The 26,502-nt window shown below is 41.3% G+C and overlaps 1 protein-coding gene across 1 annotated transcript in view; it reads right to left on the reverse strand.

The window, feature by feature from the left end:
- The window catches only part of KCNQ1 (potassium voltage-gated channel subfamily Q member 1), a 357,426-nt gene that overhangs the window by 84,849 nt on the left and 246,075 nt on the right, over nt 1-26,502 (reverse strand). Inside the window, exons 15-17 of the mRNA XM_059825697.1 lie at nt 20,354-20,448; nt 19,604-19,650; nt 18,724-18,785 (exon numbers count right to left, since the gene is read on the reverse strand). Coding sequence (XP_059681680.1) covers nt 18,724-18,785; nt 19,604-19,650; nt 20,354-20,448 — 204 coding nt within the window. The remainder of the gene's footprint in view (nt 1-18,723; nt 18,786-19,603; nt 19,651-20,353; nt 20,449-26,502) is intronic.

Here is a 26,502-nt window from a genome sequence, read left to right on the forward strand (position 1 = left end):
AAAGCCTGTTGAGGTACTGGACAACATCATCGCAGAAAGTGACATAATAGCAGAAAAAGTCAGGGCTGTGGGGCCTGCACGTGATATGCTGTGGCGCTTGCCCCAGAGGAAGAGTTTGGACGTGAACAGGGTATAATCTGGGTATTCCCATACATCTCTGTCAGTAGCAGGAATACCTCGCTGATGCTTTCCATCCCACTTGTGATCATGTGCATTGTATCCCTCCTGTTGGCCACCCTTTATCATTAACCTTGCGACTCTGCATCGACTGCTTACAAGAAACAATAAAATACCAATATAATAATAAAAAAGTGGTTTATGTGCTTTGAATTCTTTTTATGTATGTATTCACAAGCTGGAAGAAAGGAGTAAAAGCCTGAACTATGTGACTGTCCGGATCTCGACTGGACCTGAGCAGACAGCCCACAGGCTGCCTTCTAGGAATTGTTATATTACAGCACGTAGCTCAATATTGGCACAGCATCTACAGCTCAGGAGCTGGGATTACGTGATACTACTGCCTCAGAACAGACAGAACTGTAGCTTGATCTAGACAAACCCAAGAGTGAGTGACCTACAAAAATCAGTCAGAAAAAAACCCCAAACCCAAAAACCTTCAGCTACAAGTTGAAGAAACAAATCTTACGAGTCCCACATTTGTGTAGTTACCTGGATTTTTCCCCAACGAGAGAACAGGAATAAGAAATAGATGAAGCACAAACAATATACAAGTCATGGCAGGGCAGAGCTTCTTTAATTCCTGGGGGACAGAGGGAAAGGTAGAAAGAGGGTATGAAGAATGCTACTACAGGATACAAACATTAAAATGCAAATGCTGCTATATGTAGATGAAAGCCTTTTTTTTTTTTAATTTGGAAAAGATGTATCTTTCAAACATAGCAGAAACACTGTTCTGATGATAAATTATATTTTTAATTGTATTATAATTATTGTGTATGTGAATTCAGAGCTGCTTCTCTGATAACATTTTGTCCTTCACTGAGACAAGTTGTATCATCCCAGAAACTGAATTATTTGCCTCTTCCCCTCCCAGGAATTCCTCCTAGCAAGGCACTCGCAACACAAGATCAATATAATTCATTTCCCGGGGTTGTTCTGACCAGCACAGTTTTGTAATCGGTACAGACGCTAAACTCGCAACCAGAGAGGTAGGTAGACACATTATTGCTGAATAAACATCACTTAAGTGCAAAGAAAAACAGGATGAATACTAGAATTGGGTTAGAATTCTCTACTATAAATATGTATATGAAGAGAGTGTGTGTGTGTGTGTGTGTGTGTGTGTGTGTGTGTGTGTGTGTGTGTGTGTGTGTGTGTGTGTGTGTGTGTATGAGAAACTGCTGACACAGCACTGTGGAAAGCACTGCTCGAGAGCTTTCGGCTGTTGCCAGCAATGTTGTCATAAATCAGAAGGATTCTCAGGAGCGACTCTGCAGTTAACCTGCGTGACGATACTGAGCAACAGCCCGTTGTTGCCAGAAGAGGACTACTCAACACTGCTTGGCATCACTGCCCACACTTAGTGAACTAGACTTTATACCTATTTCATATTTATTGCTTAGTTTAAGCAGAGAACAAAAAAATAATTAGTATTTCATAAAAACAGGCACCAGTCAATATGAGGAAAACCACAACACTTTTTCCCTGATGGCTAGCACCTCTCCAGCCCATTTGTTTAAAAACAAATATTCAAATACCTTTGCATCAGATGTACTTTTAGAAAACCAGGAATTAAGAGAAAAAGACCACAAGAAATGCTTACTTCTGGAAAGGTTTTATTGCAAGACCTACTATCTCTGGATATCCCTGCTAAAATCCAGCTCAGAATGGACCAGCTCGTAATACGAGCAAAAGCAAGAGATTGCCAGGACCTCGCAAAGCCACCTGGCAATTGCAGCTTGGCAATCCTGGGCTGCATCAAAAGCAGCGTGGCCAGCAGGTTGAGGGAGGTGATTCTGCCCCTCTACTCTGCTCTGGTGAGACCCCACCTGCAGTACTGCATCCAGCTCCGGGGTCCTCAGCACAGGAAAGACATGGACCTGTTGGAGTGGGTCCAGAGGAGGCCACAAAAATGATCAGAGGGATGGAACACCTCCCCTGTGAGCACAGGCTGCAAGAGTTGGGGTTGTTCAGCCTGGAGAAGAGAAGGCTTCGGGGAAACCTTATTGTGGCCTTTCAATACTCAAAGGGGGCTCATAAGAGAGATGGGAACAGACTTTTTAGCAGGACGTCTTGTGATAGGACAACGGGTAATGGTTTTAAACTGAAAGAGGGTAGATTCAGACTAGAGATAAGGAAGAAATGTTTCACTATGAGAGTGGTGGAACACTGGCACAGGTTGCCCAGAGGGATGGTAGATGACCCATCCCTGGAAACATTCAAAGTCAAGTTGGACAGGGCTCTGAGCAGCCTGCTCTAGTTGAAGATGTCCCTGCTCATTGCAGGGGGGTTGAACTAGATGACCTTTAAAGGTCCCTTCCAACCCAAACTATTCTATGTTTCTGTGATTTGCAGGAAATTTCTTCCTGTTTAGTATTTTCTGAAGTTTTGTTTTGTTTTGTTCAAGGGTGGGTGTTTTGGCCCCCTGAAGTTCTTAGGAATTTTGCCTGCTCAGCACTGTCTTGACACAAGGAACTGCTGAGAACTTAAAGACCCCAAACTGATTTCATTGTTGAAAGAGCCATTCACCCTGCAGCCTTCGTGTACCTTGCCGGGTTACCTTCTGACCGAATACAGATCTCTCTTTATACAGGAAACTTGAGACTCCATGGCACCGTTCCAGAGGCTAAACAAAAAGAGGTTGTAAACTTTAACCAATCTGCCTCCCCACAACTAGCTACAGAGACTAATTTTCTGAAATCAAATCCTCTGTCTGGAAACAGAACACACTTTTGGAAGGGCTTTAGGTCTACAGACTACCGTCAACCAAAATCAAGGTAACCTCCTCTTCTTGCCTCTAGTAAACAAGGATAACATCAGAAAGTCTTTGATAGGAGCAGTCAAATTCGAACGCTTGGGGAAAGCAGCACCACCAGCAGTCATACGGCATGGATAAATCTGAGGTGAAAAGGAAGATGAGAAAACAAGGATGCAATGTACGGTTCCCCATTGTGGGGAAAAGCCCTCTTCTGAGAGTGCAGAAAACAAAAATCACTGGGGAAAATATGGAAACTTTTGATCCCAGCAATCTCTTTCAATATTGTGTTTTAGAGTGGTTGATTATCAATGCATAGCAAATAGCTAGGGATGACCAAATAATGCACGTGCAAAAAGTTTTCATTGGTAATACTCCAGTACTGCAGTGATGGCTCTCTAGCAAAAATGTGCAAATAAAAACTCATCAGTCAACTCCCCCTCACCTGCTTTTTTTCTTTTAAATTCATGCTCGGGCAGTTTCCTGTGCCTATATAGGAAAAGCAAAGCATATTAGCAGGAGATTCTCTTCCTCAGCCTCATCCCTAATAGCATAGGTAGCATTTACCAATTTCATACAACGAATAGAAAACAGGAACAGAAAGGTCCCTCTTAGTTACTTTTCAGATGAAGTTGGGTCTCCTGTTTGTACTTGAATGGAGCCTGATACAACTATCCATGCTTATCCATTTGATGCTCTTATCATAAGGTTAATTACACCATTATCCCAAATTACAGATTGTTTGGGAACCTTGATGAACTCTACTCTTTCTGTTTCCCTAGAGAATAGCAAGGGTGGGTTTAGCTCTTCTGACGTTCAGGGTCCTCGCTGTGAAAAGCGGCTGTCTCCCCAGCCGTGCGCAGGTAACACGATGTTATATTCCTTTCCAGAGGAGAGGTAGGGGCTCATTTCTAAAGTGATACTGAGCACCCACAGTGTCTACCACCACCTCTGAAAACCTGGCTATTGGGAGATGAAATTGGAAGCAACAAAACTAGATCCTCCTATCTTGACTTGACTTCCTTGCGACACAGAATGAATCATGTCCATTGGACAATTCTTCTAGGGCAAGCCAGTTCAGCTGACCACTATGACAGCACATGCATGGCTTTTCGGTTTTTTTCGTGAAAGGTTATCACTTATTTCCAGCTGTCCTGAGCAAGGCAGACACTGTAAGCATGCTGGCAGGGGGCCAAAATCATGGTAGAAAAATTCACTAAGAAACGACCTGACAGTCTTGCCAAAAAAATATCTCAAAACATCCCCCCCAATCATAATGTTTCTTTCTCCTTTTTTTCCCCAGTAACTTTCTTTGTTCTTAAACATGTATAGCTGTTAAAGGAATATTATCAATCTAAAAGCAAAGAATGTGTTTGTTGTTGTGTTTTTCTTTTTAAAAAAAATTCTTATATATCCAGTGGAGCTTTTTGATTCTATGCCCAGATACCTACATTACAAAACATAAGACAAAATTATAGGTGCATAGTGTGCCAAGAAAATCAACCCAGCGTGGCTTGCCCAGGCTTTTTGAAAGAAAGCATGCATACTGTGTCACCATTATGATTTAAAATAGCTGGGCCTCCAAAGTCATAACACTACTGTACTATAGGACAAGGTGCCTGCGGATGCCTGTAGCAGCAAGCCAAGCGATTAGCTTCAGGACTGCGATGAAAGCACCACTTTGATTTCTGTTCAATCTGTGTATCTCACAGCTTCATTTCGGTACAAAACAAACCTATGATGAAATGAAAGCAAGCTTAGGAGGAGGGCGGAAATAACCTGAGTCTTTTACAATAATCCTCATTATTATTTACTATGGAGTGCAAACGTCTCAGTTTCAATGGAGAGGGGGATTTTCTACGGTAAAGAAGAAGAAAATGGGGTTTTGCATTGTAAAAGGACTTCTGCTTCTTTTGGGTTTAAAACAGGGGTCAGAAAAGCTTACAATTCTCTGAGCTCAAGGCTTGCTAGAGGTACACAGGAGTCTGTATGTACGTGCACACACACTGTCCTGCCAGAGAGCCCTCTCGCGTGCTTCCAGCATTACCCTCTACCTTCTGCATCGCTGAGAATCAGGACAACACCCAAGGAGCTTTTGGATGTGCCCTGACACTTTAACAGACAATTTTTTCAAAACTGGAAAGGAATTCTTATTTGTTGGCACTGTTTTTTGGTTTGTTTTTTACAGTGCCCTCCAGCTGCTCTGGGATCCAGGTGAGAAGCAAGGTTGAGGCTGCTGCAAGTTCCCAGATGCCACAGGACTCAGTGCAGGCGAGGAGACGCGCTCTGGCCCCAGGTCCCTCAGCCTCATGCGAGGGAGAGCTATTCAGCAGCGAGAGGAGGATATAGAAACGCTAGAGGAAGGAGAGAAGATCCCTATTCCATGAGTTGTTGCCCGATAATTGCCAGCTGAGCTTAGCTTATACAATTTCCTCCCTGCCTAAACCTTCAATTAAACCAGTCTCTGCCCATACCACCTCAATTCATACCACCTTCAATTTGTATTAGCTTTCTTAGATCATTTCAAAAAGGTATCTAGCTGTCTCTTAAACTGATGGGTACCAGAGTTGTCCAAGGGCTTTCTGGATGCTTTGCTGGCTAAAATATTGGTACTGTTCCTACACTTTTCCACCCGTGGCCTAAAAAGAAAGCATTTCTGAATGTGATCAGTATGCACCCTACTCTGCAGGCATCAATTTACTCTGAAGAAATACTTACATGTCGTTAGGGAAGTAATCTAAATTACACAAAATACTCGCTTCTGTTGTGAACTAATACTGTAAAACTCTGACTTGTCAGAGTTTTGTACCAGAAGGAATCTCAATTTAAAATTATCCCGCCTGCCTTTTCCAAGGTTAGCAATAACTTCCTCCAGAAGAAACAGTGATCAAAACATCACACAAAATTTTCAAATAGTACTATGTATGTAGCAATTGCATTTTTCTGGAGTTACATTTAACCCAGTTTACCCCTAATAATTCATCTTGGTAAGTGGTTTCCTTTTTTTTTTCCCCTTCACTACAATCATACTACAAAAATGGATGAACCCACATTTTTCCCATGACAACTTCTGAAGTTCTTTACTGTGTTTTTGAGTACTACTGGCTATCTACTAGTTATTTATCTAGCATAGAAAATACCTATGTTTTGATTTGTTACTGCTGTATTTACATTGTTTTTATTTTAGGTTTAAAAGCCTAGGCATTTAGAAAACACAAATTTTCCGGGCTAGAATACCGTTTCACTGTTTGGCATTGATAATATCCAAATTCCAGCACCACTGGAAAACAAAAGAGTCCCGTCTAAACACAGGACAAGGCTGGAGCTCGGAGAGCTTCCAGCCTAGATGAGCACCCCAGGCTTCACTCAGGAGCAGAAGCCGAGAGGGGCGAAGATGCCTATTCAAGGTTACGATACAGGGCAAAGCTGCGGAGAACTACAGGGTGGCTGGGGAGAAAAATGGACTTTAATTATTATCAAGTGGGGGCTGCACTAATTCCACTGCATTATAATGTTTCTGCACTTCAAAGAGGCCACAGATCCCAAAGACTTCAACTCCCTGAGTGCATCTCCGTTCCTCTGCAGACAGAACAATTAATTTTTCTCTAAGTTCTTCTGCTGCACTCATCAGTTTATCACTTACTTGTCTCACAGTTATTAATTAGCACAAACCCCTCTCAGGAAGGGTACGGATGGGGAACTTCAGTGCGGAAAAATTGAGGTCAACTGTTTTTAGGGCTTCGTTTCACAGTATGATTCACAATCCTCTAACATGTAGCTCTTTGAATAATAATATAAATGTAACAGTCACTGATCTATTTAATGAATTTCCTTGTCTCCTAATTTAATTATACCTTCAGATATGCCCTACAATAAAAACAAAGTTATAAAGGCTGCTGCTTTCCTCCGCTCATCTCGCAGCCCTTCCACCAGCAGTGGAAAGAAAAGATGCCAACCCTGTAGTCATCAAAATCAGTGAAGCGTTCATGAACAACTGCTATGCATGTGCACTGTGCTTGGTCAGGTTTTTATTAGAGCCGCCTTCTCAGGACTGAATGCCAGCTGGCCTGTGTGGTCACTGATAATAAATACCAAAGGGACAGGAGAAAAAAGGAAACTATTTGCTTCAACTTAGCACAAAATAATATACATCAAGCTGGGCTCTCTGGATTTACCACAACTAACACAACCAAAAAACCCACTCCAAACCACCAACAAACAAGTTCCCATTCTGTTTCAGGTCCGATATGATGACCCATAATCGATTTTTCGCTGAAGTTGTACAGCTGGTGCACAGCAAACAAAATGAAGGTGACCTTGTTTGCAGGACTATCACTGCCCTGTTGGTTCTCAAGTGTAGCACCATTACCCGATCCTCCTCCTCCCCTTTCTCTACGCAAAGCAAATGACTTTCCACTGCCTTTTTTTCTAGCTGCCATGAGATTCAGAAATTCCTCCGCACAGAGATTCAGAGGGCTCGGATTCAAAACCACCTTTGTCAGCCACTATATTGGAGCAGCCTATGAACGACCCATTCGTTCTGAGCATCGTGTCGAGCTGGCTACAATCAAAAGGGTGCTGCAAAGACAGCTGAACCAGAGTTGCCCGCGCTAAAACCAGAAATAGCTGGAGCTTTGCAAAGTATCATGCCCAGGCTAAAAAGCCACGCACGGGTGCAGTGCCACCCAAATGCTGCTAGACGGATCTCTGGGCCCCGGGCCAGCGTGCCCGCAGTGCACTGTGTTAGGTGGAAGAGTATGGGGTTGGTGCTAGAGCAGAAACAGCTCCTCCTTTGCATCGGTGAACAGGCACTGTGTTCCTCCCCAGTCACTTCTGCTACCAAAATTCTCCCGAGAGTTTTTGGCAACATCTCTGTGGGACTGTTATTTGACCTGAAAGCTTGGCCAAAACTCCCTAATGCAACGTGAAGCAAACACAGAGGTCGAAGATCCATGATTAAGGCTCAGCCAGTCTCTTTTTGAGAAGTAGCAAAAATTATCCTTGCCCATTTCCTTTCTAAGGTGTTCTCCTGTACAACTCCTCTGGTTGAAACTCTCTAGAAGCTTGGGAGTAGCCGAATAAAGGCTTCCTTCAGTACCCTGACAACCACAGCATGCAAACACAGACACTGGTGGCACAACTGGAAAGTTTCCAGAAAACTTCAGCTATGATGAAGTAAGGACGCCAAGCTGACATTTTGAATATATTTTACTCTTGGGGTTTTTGTTTTGACTGCCTCATTTGGCAGGATTATCACACATGATAACCACGCCAAGTCAGATGTCTTTGTTGCTAACGTTAACTAGAGTGGCACAACGAATACTCACATACCAAACTGCCCTGGGACAGATAAGCTATGACAACCAGAGACAAAGAACCGTCAAAGCATCTGCACAAAGCTGAAGCAAACAGGAGGAAAATCACACACGAATGGTGGCTCCATCATGAAATGATAAAAGAGGAAAAGGACAGCACAGGCAGGGCAAAGAGCCAACCCACACTTGGATTGGTAGACGTGTACAAACACAGACACATATGTAGATGTAACTTCTATTGTCAACATATATTTTTTTTTTTATAGGGATAATTTTAGAATGTTTATAAGGCTGCACACATTTTCAGTTTGGAAACAATGCATTTACTTCACTCTTTTTCTATGGCTGGACAAAGGGCAGTATTTATTACGTGTAGCATCTGACAATGCCTTTAGTGCTGTTAATCACACCAGCTTCCTTGATATATTAAGGCTATTAGGACTTAACTAGATAAAGATGCACATGTTACTAAGTGAATCACCTTCTATCTGCCTAATGGAAACCAAGTGTTGATTTAAGTGGAGTCATCTGTTTAAAAAAGAGAGAGAAAGAAATTGAAATAAACCCAAGATTAACAGATGTCAGAGAAGGGTCAATGGCAAGCAATATTGGATCCAAGACTTTTAAAATAGAAACTTACATGAATATTTGAACTCACTTGAATATTTCTCTCTGCTTGGCTGTGCAAATATAGCATTTAATATAATTTGCTTAGCTTTAAATATTACACGCATTTATCTATACGTAGGACAGTTTCTGTGTCATGTAAGCATGTTCAGTCCTCTCCACCCCTAGGCTCCTGGGCTACAAAATGATGTTAGTAGATTAATTTCTGGATGATTTAAAATCTACTGTCTAAAGCAGTCCCAGTACATTTATATTGGCTGGGTTGGTGTGGTTTATGTGTTTATATATGCTGTTCTCAAGTACTGGATGGTTTTAGTATTAATGGAATATGATTATGTGGAACACTGCACTGGCCAATATAACTATTCAAAACTAGAGGGGCTTTTAAACACAATAACAAAAAGGAATGCTGATTTGTGGTTAAGTCCCAGACACGGCTTAAGTTCAATTCCTGGCTGCGCACAGATGCCACTGCGATACCTCGGGCAAGCCACTTCCTGCGCCTTAACTGTAAAAGAGGGAACCAATATTTACTTTTTCTCTTCCTTTCTCTATATGGTGTGTTTAGTCTGTCAGAGCAGGAGCTCTCTCTCGCTATGAGGAACCTAACGAAGCTCCCACAAAGGAGGTCCGCCGTAACGGGAGGCCGCTCATCCGCCTACGATGCCCACGGCACGCAGGGGCGGTCAGGGGCTGCCAGGCTGGGCTGCGGGCTGAGCGCTGGAGCGGCCGGGGCAGCGGCACTAACGGGGGATAGAAAGAGAACCTGTGACCCGGGCTCACAGCCCTGCGCTAACTGCTGGAACAGTGGGATACTTCACAAGACGTGTAAAAAGTTGTCGTAATCGTATTTGTTCTAGATTTTTATACAAGTAATGCAAATCTTGATTTTCTTATTGAAAGATGAATTGTGGTTTTGTCACAACCCCAGTGGGCAGGATGCAGGAACAGAGAAGGATTTGAGGAAACTATGTTTGCCATCCTGGTTTCCTGAGCTCTGGGAGGGGTTGGTATACCTTGAACCAGGTGTTCATCTTCTAATTTTCACTGACTGCCTGTTTTGCTTCTTATCTTCCCTGTGACTCCCATAGCCCTAAGTAGGAGTCAGGCAGCAAAGGCTCCTTCTCCTCTTCCTCTTCCTGCAATCTAAGCAGCACAGGATCATTTCTGGTTTGCAATTTTTATTTGGGGGGCGGAGGAGCAGATAGGGTGACAGAAGGTACGGACTTTGTGTCTCTGTAGGAAAGGGAATATACCTTCCTTTCCTCTGAATCTTTTCCAAGAGCTGAATAGATTCCAACCTGAAAAGACTGTGGCCTGAATGGAGTCCTTTCAAGTCTATGCACTTTTCCTCCCTGATACTCAACTGCACATAAAAAGAAAAGATTTTAATTGCAGCAACATCACTCTAAAAACAGATCTTTGACAAGGACCAATTTCAACTTTGATGCATCTAAGTTCGGTAAAGGTTCATCCTAGTGCATCAAAACCAAAATTTGCCATTTATGTCAGAATATTTTTTGGTTGCTCATCTGCAACATGCACACACGCAAAAAAAGAAGAGATGATCTAATGGTCATTTCTTTTCCTTTATCCTATAAGACAGACAATTAAAGTCTTCCATGTAGCACGCTGTGCACACGTGTCATTCACTTAAATCCCTTTTCTCTGATCTGCTCTACAGAGCATTTAGTCCATACAACCGTTCCGCATTCTCTCTCGGCATATTCACCATGCATTTCCATTCCACATCAGATGTAAACAGTCTGTGCACAAGAATGATGGAGGCTACGTTTCAAATCTTGCTTGGGTTTACCTTTGAATGCCAGACAAAACAGACTTTATGTGGTTTAATAAAAGATGGAGTCATCTCAATTTGCAGACCTTACAACCACTTGTGTGCCTACTCAAATACAAACACAATCAGCTGATTCCCAAAACGGCAACCACTCTGAAGACTGTTTAAAAGATTATCAACTGGTAACGCATTATTTCATTCCTCCATTTCCCCCCCAAAATTCCTAGATTTTATAGGATATATTGCATGTTACCTAGAATTCCTCTGAGATTTCTGCTCTTAATAAGCAAGTAGACAGCTATGAAGATCACAATCATGCAGCCATTGCCAGTGTTAAGAATTCAAAAGTCATTAAGCAGATCCCAAGCAGGGAAGACATCAATGAGATTAAAAAAGAATAAAATAAAAAAACCCCACAACACTTTGTATTTGTAAAGGTTTACACTCTGCCTTCAGTGTCATGCTTCCCAACTACTGTCTGCATCCAGAAGCGTTAGAAATTTGGGGTAAAATCTATAGCAACCTACTTAATCAGAAAGTCTTCTCTTTAGGAGCATATCACTTTTGCCTTTGTACTTTTCATAAAATATGTAGAGGAGTATCACAGATGACTGCATGCGACTGAATGACCAGAGCTTAATTAGTCAATGCTTTTGAGTACTAGCACAGCAACTCTGCGCGAGCTTGAACTACCTTCGGTCACTCTTCTCTAGAATAAAGATAATATTTTGTCTTGCTTAACTTCATTTTAGAGCGTTGAGGAAGTGTGTACTCTCAATTCCTGCAAATAAGCTAATGAGCTGCACTATCCTCACCGTCTGTGGCCATTCATATTCAATGCTAGATTTGCTTTTTTGATATAATCACATTTCCTCTGGTCCAAGAGCTGACACTTCAGAAACAGACCACAAAACATCACGATAGCTTGTAACGCCGCTCTGCAGGCCAGGTCTGTCACTATATCTAAGCTACTGCACCTAGATAATATCCTACGGGTTATAGATAGTACTTAACACTGCCTATATCAAACAATTTCAAAATTAACGCAAACATGTATTGTTTTTTTATTTGTGCTGCGGTAGGATCTAACGATCTTCAAACAGATAAAGTAGCGCTAACAAAGGGATGCAAGTGAAGGCTAGTCCAAAGCCCTTACAGTCTTCAAGGTATGGTGTCGCAAAAACTCACACGCATGTCCTCTAGGCAGGCACGGGGGTCTGTTCACGCGGCCTTCATAAACCGAGCAGGTCTGAGACACCGTACAGCCACGTTCGGCTGCGTGGGGCTGTACGGGTGACCAAATCCAGTAGCAAGCAGCTGTGTCTAACAACCCAGAATAAAAAGGGCTATATTGAACAAGGCTAAAGTTTACCTGCCCCAGTTACCTTGTTTCTGGTGCAAGGCTTGTAGCAGAGTCTTGAAAGAAGAGCGTAAGAAAGTACATCCACATAAAATCATGGTTTTCCTTTTTTTACCAACTTATCGCTGACTACTGTTTAAAGTACTTGCTAAATCAGAGTTTACATACAGACATCCTGTTTAATAATCCTCTAGCGAGCCCTTCTCCATGACTTTGCCTAATCTCTCTCTCAGTTTGTTTCTATTCTGGCTACCAAAGCTTCTGGCAGCAGTGAATCCTACAAGTAATTATTTATAGTTTTCATTTGTACCATGTATGCCTGATAATTTTATTTTACTGTAGCTGAGGAGATGGGAAGCATAGGATGCTGGAAATGGAAATCTGCAGTTTTTCTTTGTTTACCCACTGAAATATTATCAGATCGGTGAGAGAAAAGCTATTAAAATTTTAAGGCTGCCTAATGACCTAGCTTGATGAAGGATGTGCTTAGTTGTAGTCCAATTTAAGGAAAATGGGCAACCTCCATCACAAAGTTCAGCACCGAAATTGCTTCCTTATGCTTGTACTTTGGCATCTGGAAGAAGACTAAGGATTAAATAAATAGGGATACTTAATCTTCCATATGCCTCTTAATATTCCTCCACATCCCCCAGGTTATTACTTCTGCATTATTGCAAGAACTACATACAAGATGAGTAACTGCTTGGCGGTGGTTCTTCTGACTTCTGTTGATTTCACATATCGTTCAAAATTCTCACCCAAACCCACAGTTTTTAGTTCTGTTTCTAGGTATCAGGAAGGCAAATCCTCACACACCTACTGCAGAAGCTGCCAATATTCCGTACCTGAACTGCCTAGTGCAAAAGCCTGGGAAGTGCTGGATATTTCTGTGCCAGACACTTTCCGAAGCCGTCTACTCCAATTGATGACTCTAACCATGGTTTCCAGCACTGACCAGAAAGTCAGATGCTTGGTTGTCGGTCTTTTACCATCAATTTTTCAGCATCATTACTCAACTAAAAATAAAGCCAAAATGTCCCTGTCCATTGCATACTGATGTGCAAGAAGGCCATCACCAGCTAAGGCCTTTTTTGAAGATTGCACTAAGTGCTGTGTTACAGCAGGAAGCACAGTAACTGTTCCCACGGGCTACAGAACGCCGTAAAAAATAGACAAAAAACCCACCAAGGTTTAATCCTGTGTTAGGTAACACAGATATTTCACATAAAACTGGAAGACCGGCCACACACGAAGAATTCTTTGCGGTGAACAAGCTGTCAACATGAAACCTGGCATTTGTGAACCCAGGAAGAAGCAGGTGAGATAATACTTTTCTAAGTAAAATGCTAAACTACCTAATGTATGCTCTTAGGACTGTAAATATGGAGCATCCAATAATGAGACACATATATGTACAGATCTATATTTCCATTTATGACAGAAATGCTGTCAAGTAAGTACCACATCTGTGTCACTGCACAAAACTGTATCACAACAACGAAAAGAAAAAAATCCTCTCAAAGGCATTCAACTTTGATAAAGTGTAATGCTTCTGCCTACCCTGAGGAAGGAAGGCTGAAATGTTGGCTCATCGAGGCTACCTCATGTTTTGATTAAACAAAATGATTCACAGCCTGCCACGTCAAAGGAAAGACTCCCACCACCTTGAATAGGCTCTGGAGCATGTCCTAAACCTTTCTGCGCTGGATTGGCTGGGAGTTCACTATTAGAAACGGCATGATTACAGTTTACCTTGTCATACAGTAAAATAGCAAATTTATTAACATTACAGTGAAATTCCTCTGTGATGTGTAACTCGAGTTCATATATTTTTGAGCAAACCAACATGAGAAATAAGTCAGATATGAAACCTTTTGTAGTGGGGAACTATTAGTTGGTGAGAAAGAAAGACCAGGGAAGAGCAAGAGTTAAATCAGAAACCAGACCTAGACTTATCAATGGCCATTCTGTTCATCTGGACTGCGTTTAACAGGGTTCCAGCCAAACTGCCTTCTAATACATGTAGGGATAGAATCAATGCTCTGGTGAAACAATTACAGAAAATTATTTAGCCAGAAGAAAATATCATACTACATATATAAATTTTGTAACCTACAGGTCCCCATCACTTTTTGAAAGCCACCTCAAATAAAGCCCTGGCATTTATTTCTTTTTAAAAGTCCACTCAGCACTCACAGTGAAAGATGTGTCAAATATATATCATATCCTTACAGTTTTACTGAACATGGGAATCTCTACATTTAAGAATCAAAGACATTGTAGATGGAAGACAGAAAACCAAACCACCATAACCAGAACTCAAAAGAACTGTGCAAAGAAGAGAACTTCCTTTCAGTTTTGGTTTCAAAATGTGTGTATGCTTGGAATGAATATTGTCTTGCAGAGTTGTTGGGTTCACATTAAAAGGTGTCACATGTCTCACTACTACATACCTCCTGTATAAACAGAAATCTCCATTTAAATCTCTACAACTTAAAATTTATCAGTACATAGCATTGCTCCTAACGTTCCATATAACTGATAAGATTTCAGTTGCAACCTTGGCAATGCTGATGTTAATACTGTACTTACTGTCAGATACAGGAATAGTTCTGAGTATATAGAAGGGACGCCCAGAAAATTGCTTTGGATTGCTATAACTATTCTGAAAAGGCAAATTTTAAAGTGTCCAAACCATTGCAGAAGTTTAAGTCCTATTTTTAAGACAACTTAGCAGAGAATAGAGCGTAATGTCTACTGCTAAGAATGGTTTTAAAATTTTTTTTGTAGATCTGGGTTCTGTTATTCTGCTCTGGGAGGTCCACAGGCAGGCCCTACTGACAGCGGGGGCAGTTGGGTATCTAGACACAGCAGTCTGTCGAGAGTCCAGCGACTGCCAATTTTAGCCCTCACTGTATATTCTGGATGATTTTGTGCAGTGCCCATATTCAAGACTGAATTACTTTAGGGCAGCCAAGCAACGAGCCCGACTGATTACCTGAAAAATGCAAGCTCTGCCTGTTCTATCTAAATTAATGGTAGGCAGAGGGTTGAAAAAGAACAGATCAATTTATTCTAAGAAGTTAGCATTACAGGCATTTATAGCCAAGCTACAACTAAAGCAGTGAAACAAAAAGCGGAGACGTAGCGTGCAGAAGTTCTTGAGTGCACTGCGGGCTTGCTCCTGGAGGGAGCTGCTGGGCACCCCCGCAATTAAAGCACCGGCACGCAGCGCGCTCTGCGTGAGGATTACTAACGCTGCGCACACACAGCTGTGCCCCTCTGGAACAACCGCGTTCCATTGTGGCTTTGGTAGCAAGCCAGCAGTGGCCAGGTTTCTTCAGGGTAGGCTGAAGAGCCATTCGCAGATGTTTCAGGACAGAAAGCGAGAAGGCTGGTCACCGCAAATAAATTGACGTGCTGCTGCCATCCTGCTTGGCAACCTCTGAGGGACCAGATCAGCGTATCTACATGCAAACTCTTGGACCATCGCTACTTTGCGGGGTTTCTGAGCTCAGCCTAGGCACTGCGCTGCTGCAGTTACATGCCTTCCGGACCAAAGCTGGCTGGTGTCCCGGCAGACCGGGGCGTGGGCACGGCGGGTGCTGCAGCTGCCTGCGCTCAGCCACGGCAATACACCTTTAGAAGAACACGGCATTTGCTACCCTCAGCTTTATAAACAACAGAGAACAACGGCAAAGTCAAAATACGCTGTGACTGCCGGTTGGATTGCGGTTTCTTTTCACAAAGGCCTATCAGGTTGTGCAGTTTCCAGTTACATTTACAAAACCACCTTTTCAGTTGCGCGCCAAAATTACAAAATTCTACAGGAAGGAACCTGCAGGAAGGTTCCTGCAGGCGTGGTTCATCCCCCTGGCTTCTGCATATTGGGAAACAATCTTCAGTTACATTATCACAAACTGTATGTATTACAAGGTCAAAGTTTCACCCAGTGCACAAGGTGAACAGACTCCACAGGACTCTCTCCCTCAAATGAACGTGTTCCTAAATTTCAAAGATAAAAGCCACGATTTTTTGCTGATTTCAATACATGGAAATTTCAGTTCATGCCATAAAGTATCATAAATCCTGCCAATATGCTGCTGTTTGACTCTAAGCATCTTATTTTTAAGATGTCCCTTCAGGTGCCATCCCCTCTGTACCGCCAGCCATACGTACGCCTCTGGAGCACCTTCGCTTGTACCACAAGTCCAAAAGCTTTGCAAGACTGACACGATGTCCCAGAAACACAATTAAATACTCTTGAAGACAAAATTATCTTTAGTTGTAAACGCTTCTCGAGTTCAAGCCCACCTCCGCAAAAGCCTATAGGGATATACATAAACCTGGATTCTGCCTCTGTGATGCGCAAGTAGCCCACCCTGTGCTGACAGCAGCCGTCCGTTAGCAGAAGCACCCAAAAGTTTACGAAAGAAAAGTTCAGCGTTTCTCCTTTTGCTGCTTTATCACAGACTTTCTGACAACTGCACACCAGCCTTCTGCTGCAAGGAGCATACTAACGATCACTGAGAAAGATCTGTTAGAAGAACTCAGCTTATTCCTGTGGCATGGGAAGTACCCGGTAATTTCTTGCAGTGGCAGGAGTGTCCAAATAAATTCAGAAGGCTACGGCTCATTTTAAAATGACTTAAAGGAGATTTTTCAAACGCACAAAAAGTGGTTAGATGCTAACACTAGCCTGCAGCACTGAAAAGCTCTCCTTCAGAAGTCCAAGATTCAAAACTAATTCACAAACCAAATGGGATGTAACTGTTTAAAATACGCAGTCACCTTAAAAACCAGCTGATACAGCTATCCTTTGTATAGCGCCCAGCTCAGGAAGGGTTTAATTGTATGTTGAAAGCACACCACGTACCGTGTACTTTAGGGGAAAGAGAAGGCCAAGCTCTGAGAGTAAAAATACCAAAAAACTAGCTTTGGCCACCAGCTGCAGCAAAAATGCTATTTCAGCGTTGCCAGTGTGTTGTCGCATATACCACTGTTTGCCGAGTCCAACCGAAATTCTCTATTTTTAGCCTTTCAGCTACTTTCAGATAAAATTCCTGCAGATAGGACTAGCTGTATAGGGCAGATAACATACAACTCTGAAACCACAGATGACCTCATGCAACTGTGAAGAAAGAAGGGTCTGTTACTTAAAACAAGGCTAAAATTTAACCCGGCTACACTAAAATTAAACAGGGAGTGTTTTACAGTCCCATTACAAGACATAAAACAACAGTCACTATAAATTCATGGCGTACTTATTTGTAAGGATGTAAAAAGAGTAATTAATAACCCCAAACCAGCTTATCTCTGAGCCAGTACGACACCAAAGCTTTCCCAGGCTCGTTGGAGATCTTACAAACAGCGCCGAGAAGCTATTTTAGCTGACATTAGAGAATTATTTGTCCAAACTGAAAAGTCATTGCTCTTTGTCACAAGTCACAAGATATTTTTTAGTGTTCCACACTTTTAGTTGACGTTACGGAGGGAAAATAAATAAATGTAATCTAAACTTTCTGGAAAGGGCTTCCATGTGCAAGAACACTTACCAACCACAGATCCGAGTGAGCACTGCACAGGGATTCTTCTTCATGCAAAATACCCTGTACTTTCCTATCACCTACTTCACCCTTTCTGTGTGTCACCCTATGTACCAAAAGGCACCTCTTCCCTTTAAAATGCCATTTATTTCCAACAGATTGAAGTATAGTTCTCAAGTTTCTCTTAAGTATTTAAGGAGATCAGGGTGCTCAGTTTGCATCCTTTGGGATGCATTACTCACATCTCTCTTGGTTTGCAGAATATTTGCTGGCTATTTCTTCAGAACAAATCCTTCCTGAGGTTATCACACACTTCCATTTGTGCAAGAAACACTCTGAAAGCTTTTTTCCTCAAGAAAAGTTTTGACTCCTTAATACCGAATGAACAGTTTAGATACATGAGTGACATAATCCTAAGGTAAAGAAATTCTTTCACCCCATCACCAAATCACTATAAGAGATCAGCAAAGGATGCAAACCCTTTCTCTTAACTCTCCCTTTCTTTCCTTAATACCAACATAGGCAAACCTATATTTTTTAACAATGACATAGCCTCTACCTGTCATCTAATTTTTCAAGCACAGCCAGCATTGAAATAAAAGGTTACAAAGCACTTAACTGTTAATTCGAGATTATAGAACAAGTCTGATTTTTTCTGGCTTCACGTCACTTGAAAGGAGAAACTCCATTTGTCATAAGGAATGAAAACCAGGACAGAACAAGGTTTGCTCTCGCTCTCTCTAAGGAATTGTAGGTGGAGTTATATAAACAACAAAGCAACGATCAAAGGGAAATCTTAGGGACCGTAATATACTGAGGTATTAAAGGAACAGAGCCTTTTATCTATTGTGGAGGAAGGAAGTAGAGCATTGAGACATGTGTAATACATGCAATTAAAAATCAAAACCCCAAGCGAGTCCCAAAAGAGACCAAAATCAACTGAAGTCTGTTTTCTTCTTATTCTGTTAAAACGACAAGAAAGAACCAAAAATGCAATCTGCCACAAAAATTATGCTCCATCACCTGGAAAAGCCAGGCCTTCAACTTCATTTTAAGCTGAATTTTTCCCCACATCCTCTGAAACCAGCACTGTTCGATCACAGACCACGTCCCCTTTCACCGCCGGTCTGACTGAGGCTTACCTTGTCCTCCACTCTGTTCAGCCTGGCACCAATCGTGTTATTCCCTCGATCTTTGCTTTTTTCTGTGGAACAAGAAACATTTTCAAATTAATATGTGGTGGTATAACCAAATAGCAGCAAACCACAACAGGGTGTGTTTAACGAGCCCACCAATGTGGTGTAACTGAACACCTTTGCCAGGCTGGTAGTTCTAGACCTTAAAAGCAGCTTTTTGTTTCTTTTTATAGCATTAGCCCACGCCACGACTTTTAATAGCCCTTAAGTTGAAGGCGCTTTCAACCTCAGTTCTATGCTTTAACCTGGGAGAACAAAACTGTTCCCAATTTAGTTAATGTTTTAATTGCCACTTAAAAACAATCTGCCACTATGCAAAAGACTCTACAGCCAACTTGAACGATGCATTTGGTAACATTTTATCTTTTTTTCCCCCCTATGAACTAGATAGAAACATGAATCTGAAAATGACATTAACAGAGAGTTTCATTAGCCAGACTTGTCGCAAACAAACTTAGTACTTTGTGCTCCTTTCCCAGTGTCTTTTCAAAGCTATCAAAGCTCTGTGTGAACATTACTGATTTCATAGGAACTCTGTAATCACAGCACGTCATTTTATTGGAAATATGGTGAGTCTCGGAGAGACTAGAGCCAACATTTGGAAAACTTCAGTGAAAGTAGGTGCTTTAAATATCTAAATAGGAACAATCCTATTTTAAAGGTGTTGATGACTAAATATTATTGTGGATGCCTACACTTCAGACCACAACTTGTTGGCAACTGTTTAAAAATTTGGCAACAAGATAAAAAAGTATTTTAACAAGTATTTTCCATTAATTATATCTTCATCAGATTAACTTTACACACATCCTTCTTATTAACTCACCTGAGACGGAGATAAAAAGAGATGGCTTCCCTATGGATTGGTCCAACCTATAAAACAGAAAGAATCATTTTTAGCTTTTATCAGCCTGAACCAGCATCTTCACTTTCTCTGGCAGGAGTGGGGAGACCTCTTCACAAACAAGCAAAGTGAAGTTCTAATAGTTCTGGTTTGTACTGTAAGTGAAGCCGTTGCTTTGGGCTAAGAAGAGCTCGAAATTAAAAAAAAAATAATAACAAAATGGGATTAGACTTAGATTGGTCTTTAGCTTCTTTAACCACTGTAAAGTTTTGCCATGCCCATCGCTTTTCCACAAGAACAGCGTTGTTTCCTCTTCTCCCTGTTCTTCTGCAGCTTACTTGTTGCATGTATCTGTCGCCTCTCAGTTTGCTCTTAAGTGCAAGTCTACCAGAGCAGGCGACAGTATTTCGCTCTGTACCTATAATACAGCCCTTAACATATAGGGATTACAGCATATAATCAAAGCTGGCAGGGACTGAGGCAATGCATGTAAGTGTAATGAAGATTTTAAGTCCCGACCATCAGATTTTTAAGCTCTTGGCCTTTTCCTTCCTGCGTGAAAAGAAAACGTCACTTGAATGCCATTTTATATTCTGTAACTTTGCACAGTCCTACCAATACAGGTCCTGTAACCCTGTCAGTTTTTTGATGCCCGGCCCCAGTCACTGACTTCTTTACAAACACCCCTCTGCTGCTGTTTATGGGTACAGACACTGAACTTTATTGACATACCTCCTCTGTAACTCCTTGATTCGCACCATCAGGTTGAGGTGGCCCTGAGAATACTGCTCAATAACATCTCGGACATCATAGGGCTTTCTAGCTTGCTGTAAAATAAAAACCAAAAACCGTGCCTTTACGTCACAAGGATGTAGGAATGGTCTATAGTAAAGCAGATCTTTTTCAAGAGTAAAGAGTAAGTTCTTTTAACCCCTTTTAACACTGTGCAAACTTTCGAGATATTTTGATTGTTGCCACGATCATACATCTTTTGTGGAATAATTACGACAGTTCTGATTTCATCCACCTTTTTGTTACTGCAGGTCTACGGGCCTTTCAAGAGATTATCCACCAAACTTGAGGCCAAAAGAACTTGGGGCCATAAAAGTATATCTGGCACTTTGCTCAGAAGTTTGTGGTCACTCTAATTTCTTCTGGAATTAAGTTTCATACTCCTCAGCCACCAAAGAGCAAAGGGGTCTTTCACAGGACAAGCCCTTATTCTCAGTCAGCAGCAAGACAACTGGAGTTCTCAGGTCAGCTCTTACCATGGGAAGGTTAAAGCAGAGTCCTGGCTGAAGGTGCGTGACTGATGTCCTCTTCCAGAAAGGCTGGCTGAGCTTTCAAATCTACTGGGAAATACTGGGAAAATACTGGTGCAAGGAATGACCAGGGAGAAAGCCCTGTGTCTGTAATTTGCACTTCGTACATGGGAAAGCCTTAATCTGACCTGTTAGTAATACGAACGCTTTTGTGTAGTATTAAAGAAAAAGACCATAATTTTAACCAATAAACATCAAGACTAACTGGAAAGCAAGTGAATGAACTTGTCAAAGTGCACTGACAAATTAAAAATACCTTAATCCTACATCTAGAAACCAGAGCTGAAGCAGTGCCAGAGCTATGTATGAGAAGCAGCAACGAAGCTCTAACACAACAGAGAAAAAGAGAAAGGGGAGGAGAAGAGAAGGGTGTAAACTTCACACATTAGACTGATTAGTAACACCTGAACTTACCATTTGGTAGGAAACTTTTTCTTAAAGATTCTAATCAAATCAGCCTAATCAAATCAGTAACACTGATATTTCCACCTCCTTCATTATGCTGTCTCTAGATACTCTGTGGATAATTTTCAAGGTTCAGTAAAAACCTTGGTAACACCCAGTTACAACTGTTCCTTCCTTGCATCTTTTGAGAAGAAGGAAAAGAGTTTACAGTGGTAGCTTCTAACACACCAGGATTTGTATCCCATTTGAGGTCTCAGAAATATTTTGTCACCTGTACTTCAAGAGCAGGAGGTGTCTCTGTGCTGCTTAACCTTATTTCACGTGCTGCGGGTTTTCCTCCATTTCATGCCACAAATACCTTCTTTTAAAAGCCAAAGGGAAGTGGGATAGTCTTAAAACCAGGCTGTGGCACCTTCATGCAATCCCCTGCACCTGCCCGGGAGGTAGCTCCCACATTTTAGGAATCATTACTTTAATTATACCAGTTCATTAAGCAAATTATATTTCAGTCTGCCAGATTCCCCAAAGCCAACTGCAACTGCTGGTGAATCCCAGCTACTCTCTAGTGGAAGGCTGAACAGGAATAGGAATTGCTTCCATCTGACCAAAGAGCACACAGAATTCCCAAGAACCCCGACTGCTTACACACATGTAAATCATAACTAACATCCGCAAAGAAAGAAATATGATTTAACGATGGCATAAGCCCGTTAAGTCTTTCCATGGATTAGTACTGTAAACACGATGAGATATAAAAAAAAAAAAAAGAATTCTTGAATTATTTTTGTGCTATAAATAAGCAAGAGAGAAATGTACAAGATCAACTTGAAAACTCCAGGTTCAGAAAAGCTGTGCAGTAAGAGTAAAGATGCAGAGCTTTCTCCTGCCGTCCTCATGTTCTGGCGCAGGTGTCTGACAGTAGAAAGAGTAGGTATGTCCCTGCCTGTTTCTCATTTGCCTGGCTGCTTCTTTCTCTTTAAAATCAGAACTGGAAACCTGGAGTAAATAGAATTTACGAATGACGCTTAACTTCTGAGTAGGATAGGGTATTTAATAGTCAGTACTGATCATTCTGTAATTACTTCATATTCAAAGCTGATCTTGCGAGAGAAAACACTCTTGATGTTGACAACAGGTTAGTTTTGTAAAAGAAAAAAAACCTGCAGCAGGCAATGGGTGAGTATTGAAGAAACAAAAGTAGAAGCCAGCCCCACAGCTTTCCTTAGCTTCTCTTCTTTACTTCGTCCCTCTGTTGATGAACCAATAGTTACGGCAAAAATCTTCTTAAATGAGGAAAAATTTCCCGCATCATATGCGAAAGTTTGCAAAAGGCACAAAAGCGAGCACCAAATATTAAAAGTGAACCACTGACTGTTGCTGTTCCCTAGTAACTGCATGCGCAGGGCGGCAGAGCCGGGAGAGGGGAATCCGTGCAAGGGGAATTTCTGGGAAATGTAACCAAATAACCGTCAAATAAAATGGGTAGAACATCCTTTGAAGCGCACAACACTGAGCTACATTGTTGGGTACAGCCCAGTACAAAGATTAGAAAAGATTACACATGCAATTCGTGATTAATACCATGACAAATGTATTACATAAGATGATGAATTATGAGACTATAAATGCAAGATTTTCCAGTGAAATTGTAACAAACCAGGCAACAGTTACTCACGTCATCAGTGGAACTCCAACCTGGATTTTTAGTTTATGCTATGTATAGAATATTTGCCATGGTGAAAAACATAACACAAGTTAAAAACGTATTTTAGAAGGAAACTGATTTACTCAACAGGAACGATTTACATGGAAAGAGGAAAAAAAGATTTCAAATGACAATGGGAAATCAGATCACATCCCTGGTCTCTGGATCTGTGATGGATATCACAGTCGTAGCCATGGGTGTAAGCCTTAAGACATTTAGAAACTTTCCTAATTGGAAGACAAAGGTTATTTACTCATGAATCCAGCTAATGGAATAACCGAGTATGGCGCTTTTCTTTCTGAAATTCAGCTGTAAGGTTAGACTGTGCTGGAGACATCTGATTTCTAACTAATACATGAAAATCATTTTTTGGTGGGTGGAGTGAACAAACCCTAGAAAACCATTAATTTCTAAGTACCCTTTTCCCTATAAACTACAGAATCCTTCCTTAACTGTGAGCCGTTCACTGCAACTGATGCACAGGACTTGTGTTGACTATTATCAGAATATACTCTTTCCTATACAGTTCGAAACAGTCCTACAGTCTTTACAAGAGCGTAAACACATCCATAAAAAAGGTATTAATTCATTAGAACGTTATGCTGGGTTCTTACGTGGACATCATCCTACGGACTGTATTCAAACCTGGACTTCAAAACAGAGCATAAATTTCTCTCCTTCTTTTAAAGAGGAAATGATGCCCAAGTGCGACGCTTCACAAAGAATTGCTTTTCATGTCCTTTGAAATTTTTTTGTATCCCTGTTTAGCTTCATTTTATTTATTTTATTTAATTTTTTTAAACAGGAAGTCTCTACTTTCTAACTGACTTTTGTCCTTGTGGTGCCATCACCCCCTGTTATTAATTGAGCTCTTAAAAAGTATCTATACAAATTTAGGCATACAGGTGTATCCTGCAAACGGCTGGTATGGTTTAAGAACCGTGTTGGGTCCATGCTGGGACCTATTTTGCAAAATTTTCTTCTTCCTCTCTTTCTTCCTCTGCTTCCCCTCCCCAAAAGCTTCGGAGGCATCTCTAAAAAAATACTCCTTTTAAGTGCTGGCCTTGCAATTACTTATGTTCCAGCTGATTTTAAGCATGAATAGTCCAATGGACTTCAGCTGGGGTTTTTTCAATAGTTATAGAAAAAAAATCTAAATTTTCTTTAAGGAAGATGCATTTCACGTAAATACAAAAAGCTTCAAACGCAAATATCTACCAGAAAACATGTATGCAGACCTCTTAAATGCTGAAAGATGCATTTTTCAAATGCATCTTCTGCTTTACCTTAACTTCAGCTATTACGTTGGACTGGTTATTAGAAACTGTACAGTCATTGCTTGGCACATGTTTAAACATTTTAATTTCTTATGACTATTTTATGTGCATACAATAGAACAAAGCAGGTTTACCACATACTTTTGAGAAAAGAATAATGACGGTGGTTATCTCTTAATTACAGGAGAGATTTTCAAAAGCACCTTGTGGCTTGAATTTCAAGGTGACTTTGTGCATTAATTTACTTAGGTGCTTTTGAAAACTGTACCTTTGGTGCTCTCCCAGTTTTTAAACTCGGCCATAACCTTGTGTTCAGAAATTACGGAGAAGTATCAGATATCCCCCGTACGTTCCTGCTGGAAGCTTCTGCTTCTGACAGAAACAGCAGCGTGTCAGTTGTACGCAGGAGCGACTTGAGATACTTTTCACTTCAGCTTAACCGACATTTTTAGTTCTTTAGTAACAGCTAATCTTGATAGCTCAGGAAGAAGACAGACTACTCAAGAAGGATGAGCGACAACCTTGTTGAGGGGTTTTGTAGATGGCCAGGGCCAGCTCTTTTGCAGATGCAAAAGTGAGAGTACAACTGAGAAGCCAGATTAGCAACCGGGAGACCGAGTACAAACAAGTTTTAAGTATGAACTGAATAGCCCCATTCTATTCAGTCAAATGCTTTTTCAGCTTCTATCAAGTCATCTGCCGCAGGGGAGTTTCGTTTATTTGCCAGGTGGATAATGTTGCACACAGCGTTCAGGCATTTTCTAAATCTGACAAATACCACTTGGGAGGCAGATATATAATGTGTGGATTTCTTGTTTCTAAGCAGTTTAGTTAATACCATGGCAAATATTTTATGATCTAAATTTATGAGAGCAATGATTCAGTAATTACCACAGAGCAAAGGATCACAATCAGGTTTTAGAATGAGAATAAATCAAAGCTTAATGCAACTGGCCACATTTAGGCAGTTTTTCACAGAACAGCAGTGGACGCATCACTGGAATGGGCCACGTCCCTTGCCGAGTTAGAAGTGCTGAGCAGCAAGTGTTAAAGAGCTTCTCAACAAAATGACCATAAAAATTATTTTCAAGCAGTCCAGACGTTGTGCCTTTCTTAATTTTAGTCTAATAAAAAACCCAGGTGAAATGTGCTAGCAGAAGCTCTCTGAAAGTGCTCCCTCCGTGACCCCAGACATAGGAGACCCACGGACACGGGAGAACCCAGGACAAGGGAGGTCTCAGCCTAGACAGTGACAGTCTGAATACATTATACATAACTGAAACAAATTTCTGAAAAGCTCAGGCAACCTTAGCCATAAATTAGCTCATGAATTTTAGTAAAAAGAAAAAGATTCAAAGTAGGAAACCGCTAAAGAGTTCAGGCAGTTCTACTAAATTTCAATGAGGAGGTCAGAATCACTGTTTTGAAGTAGCAGCGAGCATCGCCGTACAGAAATGATGCTCTCTTGGACTGTTAGTCATCGTCGTTGTCGTTATCGTCGTCGTCATCATCATCATCATCTTTTTGATCCCAAACTTTTGCGCCCTTCAAATACTTGAAGGAAAAAGGACCCGCTGCCCTTTTGGTGGGGACAGATTAAGGGCAGGAGAGCTTTTTAGTCTATTGTAAGCAGTAGTGCTGCGGTCATATACAAAAATGGATGTGGGTGGTTAAGCCCCTCTGTTTCTTTGCATTTTCAGTTCTGAAGGGCTGTTCTCCAGGGATTGTCCCTTGTTAATTAATTTTAAGTAAAGTAATATATTTTTTACATCTATATATTCACCTGGTTTAAATCAAGCTGAAGGCTGTCAACACACGGGCGTTTACTGGATTAATGAAATTGATTTAGAAACCACATTCTTAGAAAGTTTGCAGTCAGAATTTTTCATTCAGACCAGGCAACAAGGTTAATTAGCTACTGTTCAATGCTTACGGTATGGCAATATCACAGCAAGTGAGGTGGCACACAGGAAATGTACGTCAGTGAGGGCGAGAGGAGTAAAGAGAACCGAGATCTCACAAACTCGGAAGGACGTCTCCTACCTAAGCAGAGGGGTGAAGGGAAAAGGAAGGAGAAACCTTCCAATACGCTAACAAATTTCCACCCCGGTTTCTTATCAGGACTTCATTATCATTGAGTAAGAGACAGAAACAAGGTTGAGGTGGTATTTT

Source organism: Gavia stellata, chromosome 17 (assembly GCF_030936135.1).
Source record: "Gavia stellata isolate bGavSte3 chromosome 17, bGavSte3.hap2, whole genome shotgun sequence".
NCBI lineage: Eukaryota > Metazoa > Chordata > Aves > Gaviiformes > Gaviidae > Gavia > Gavia stellata.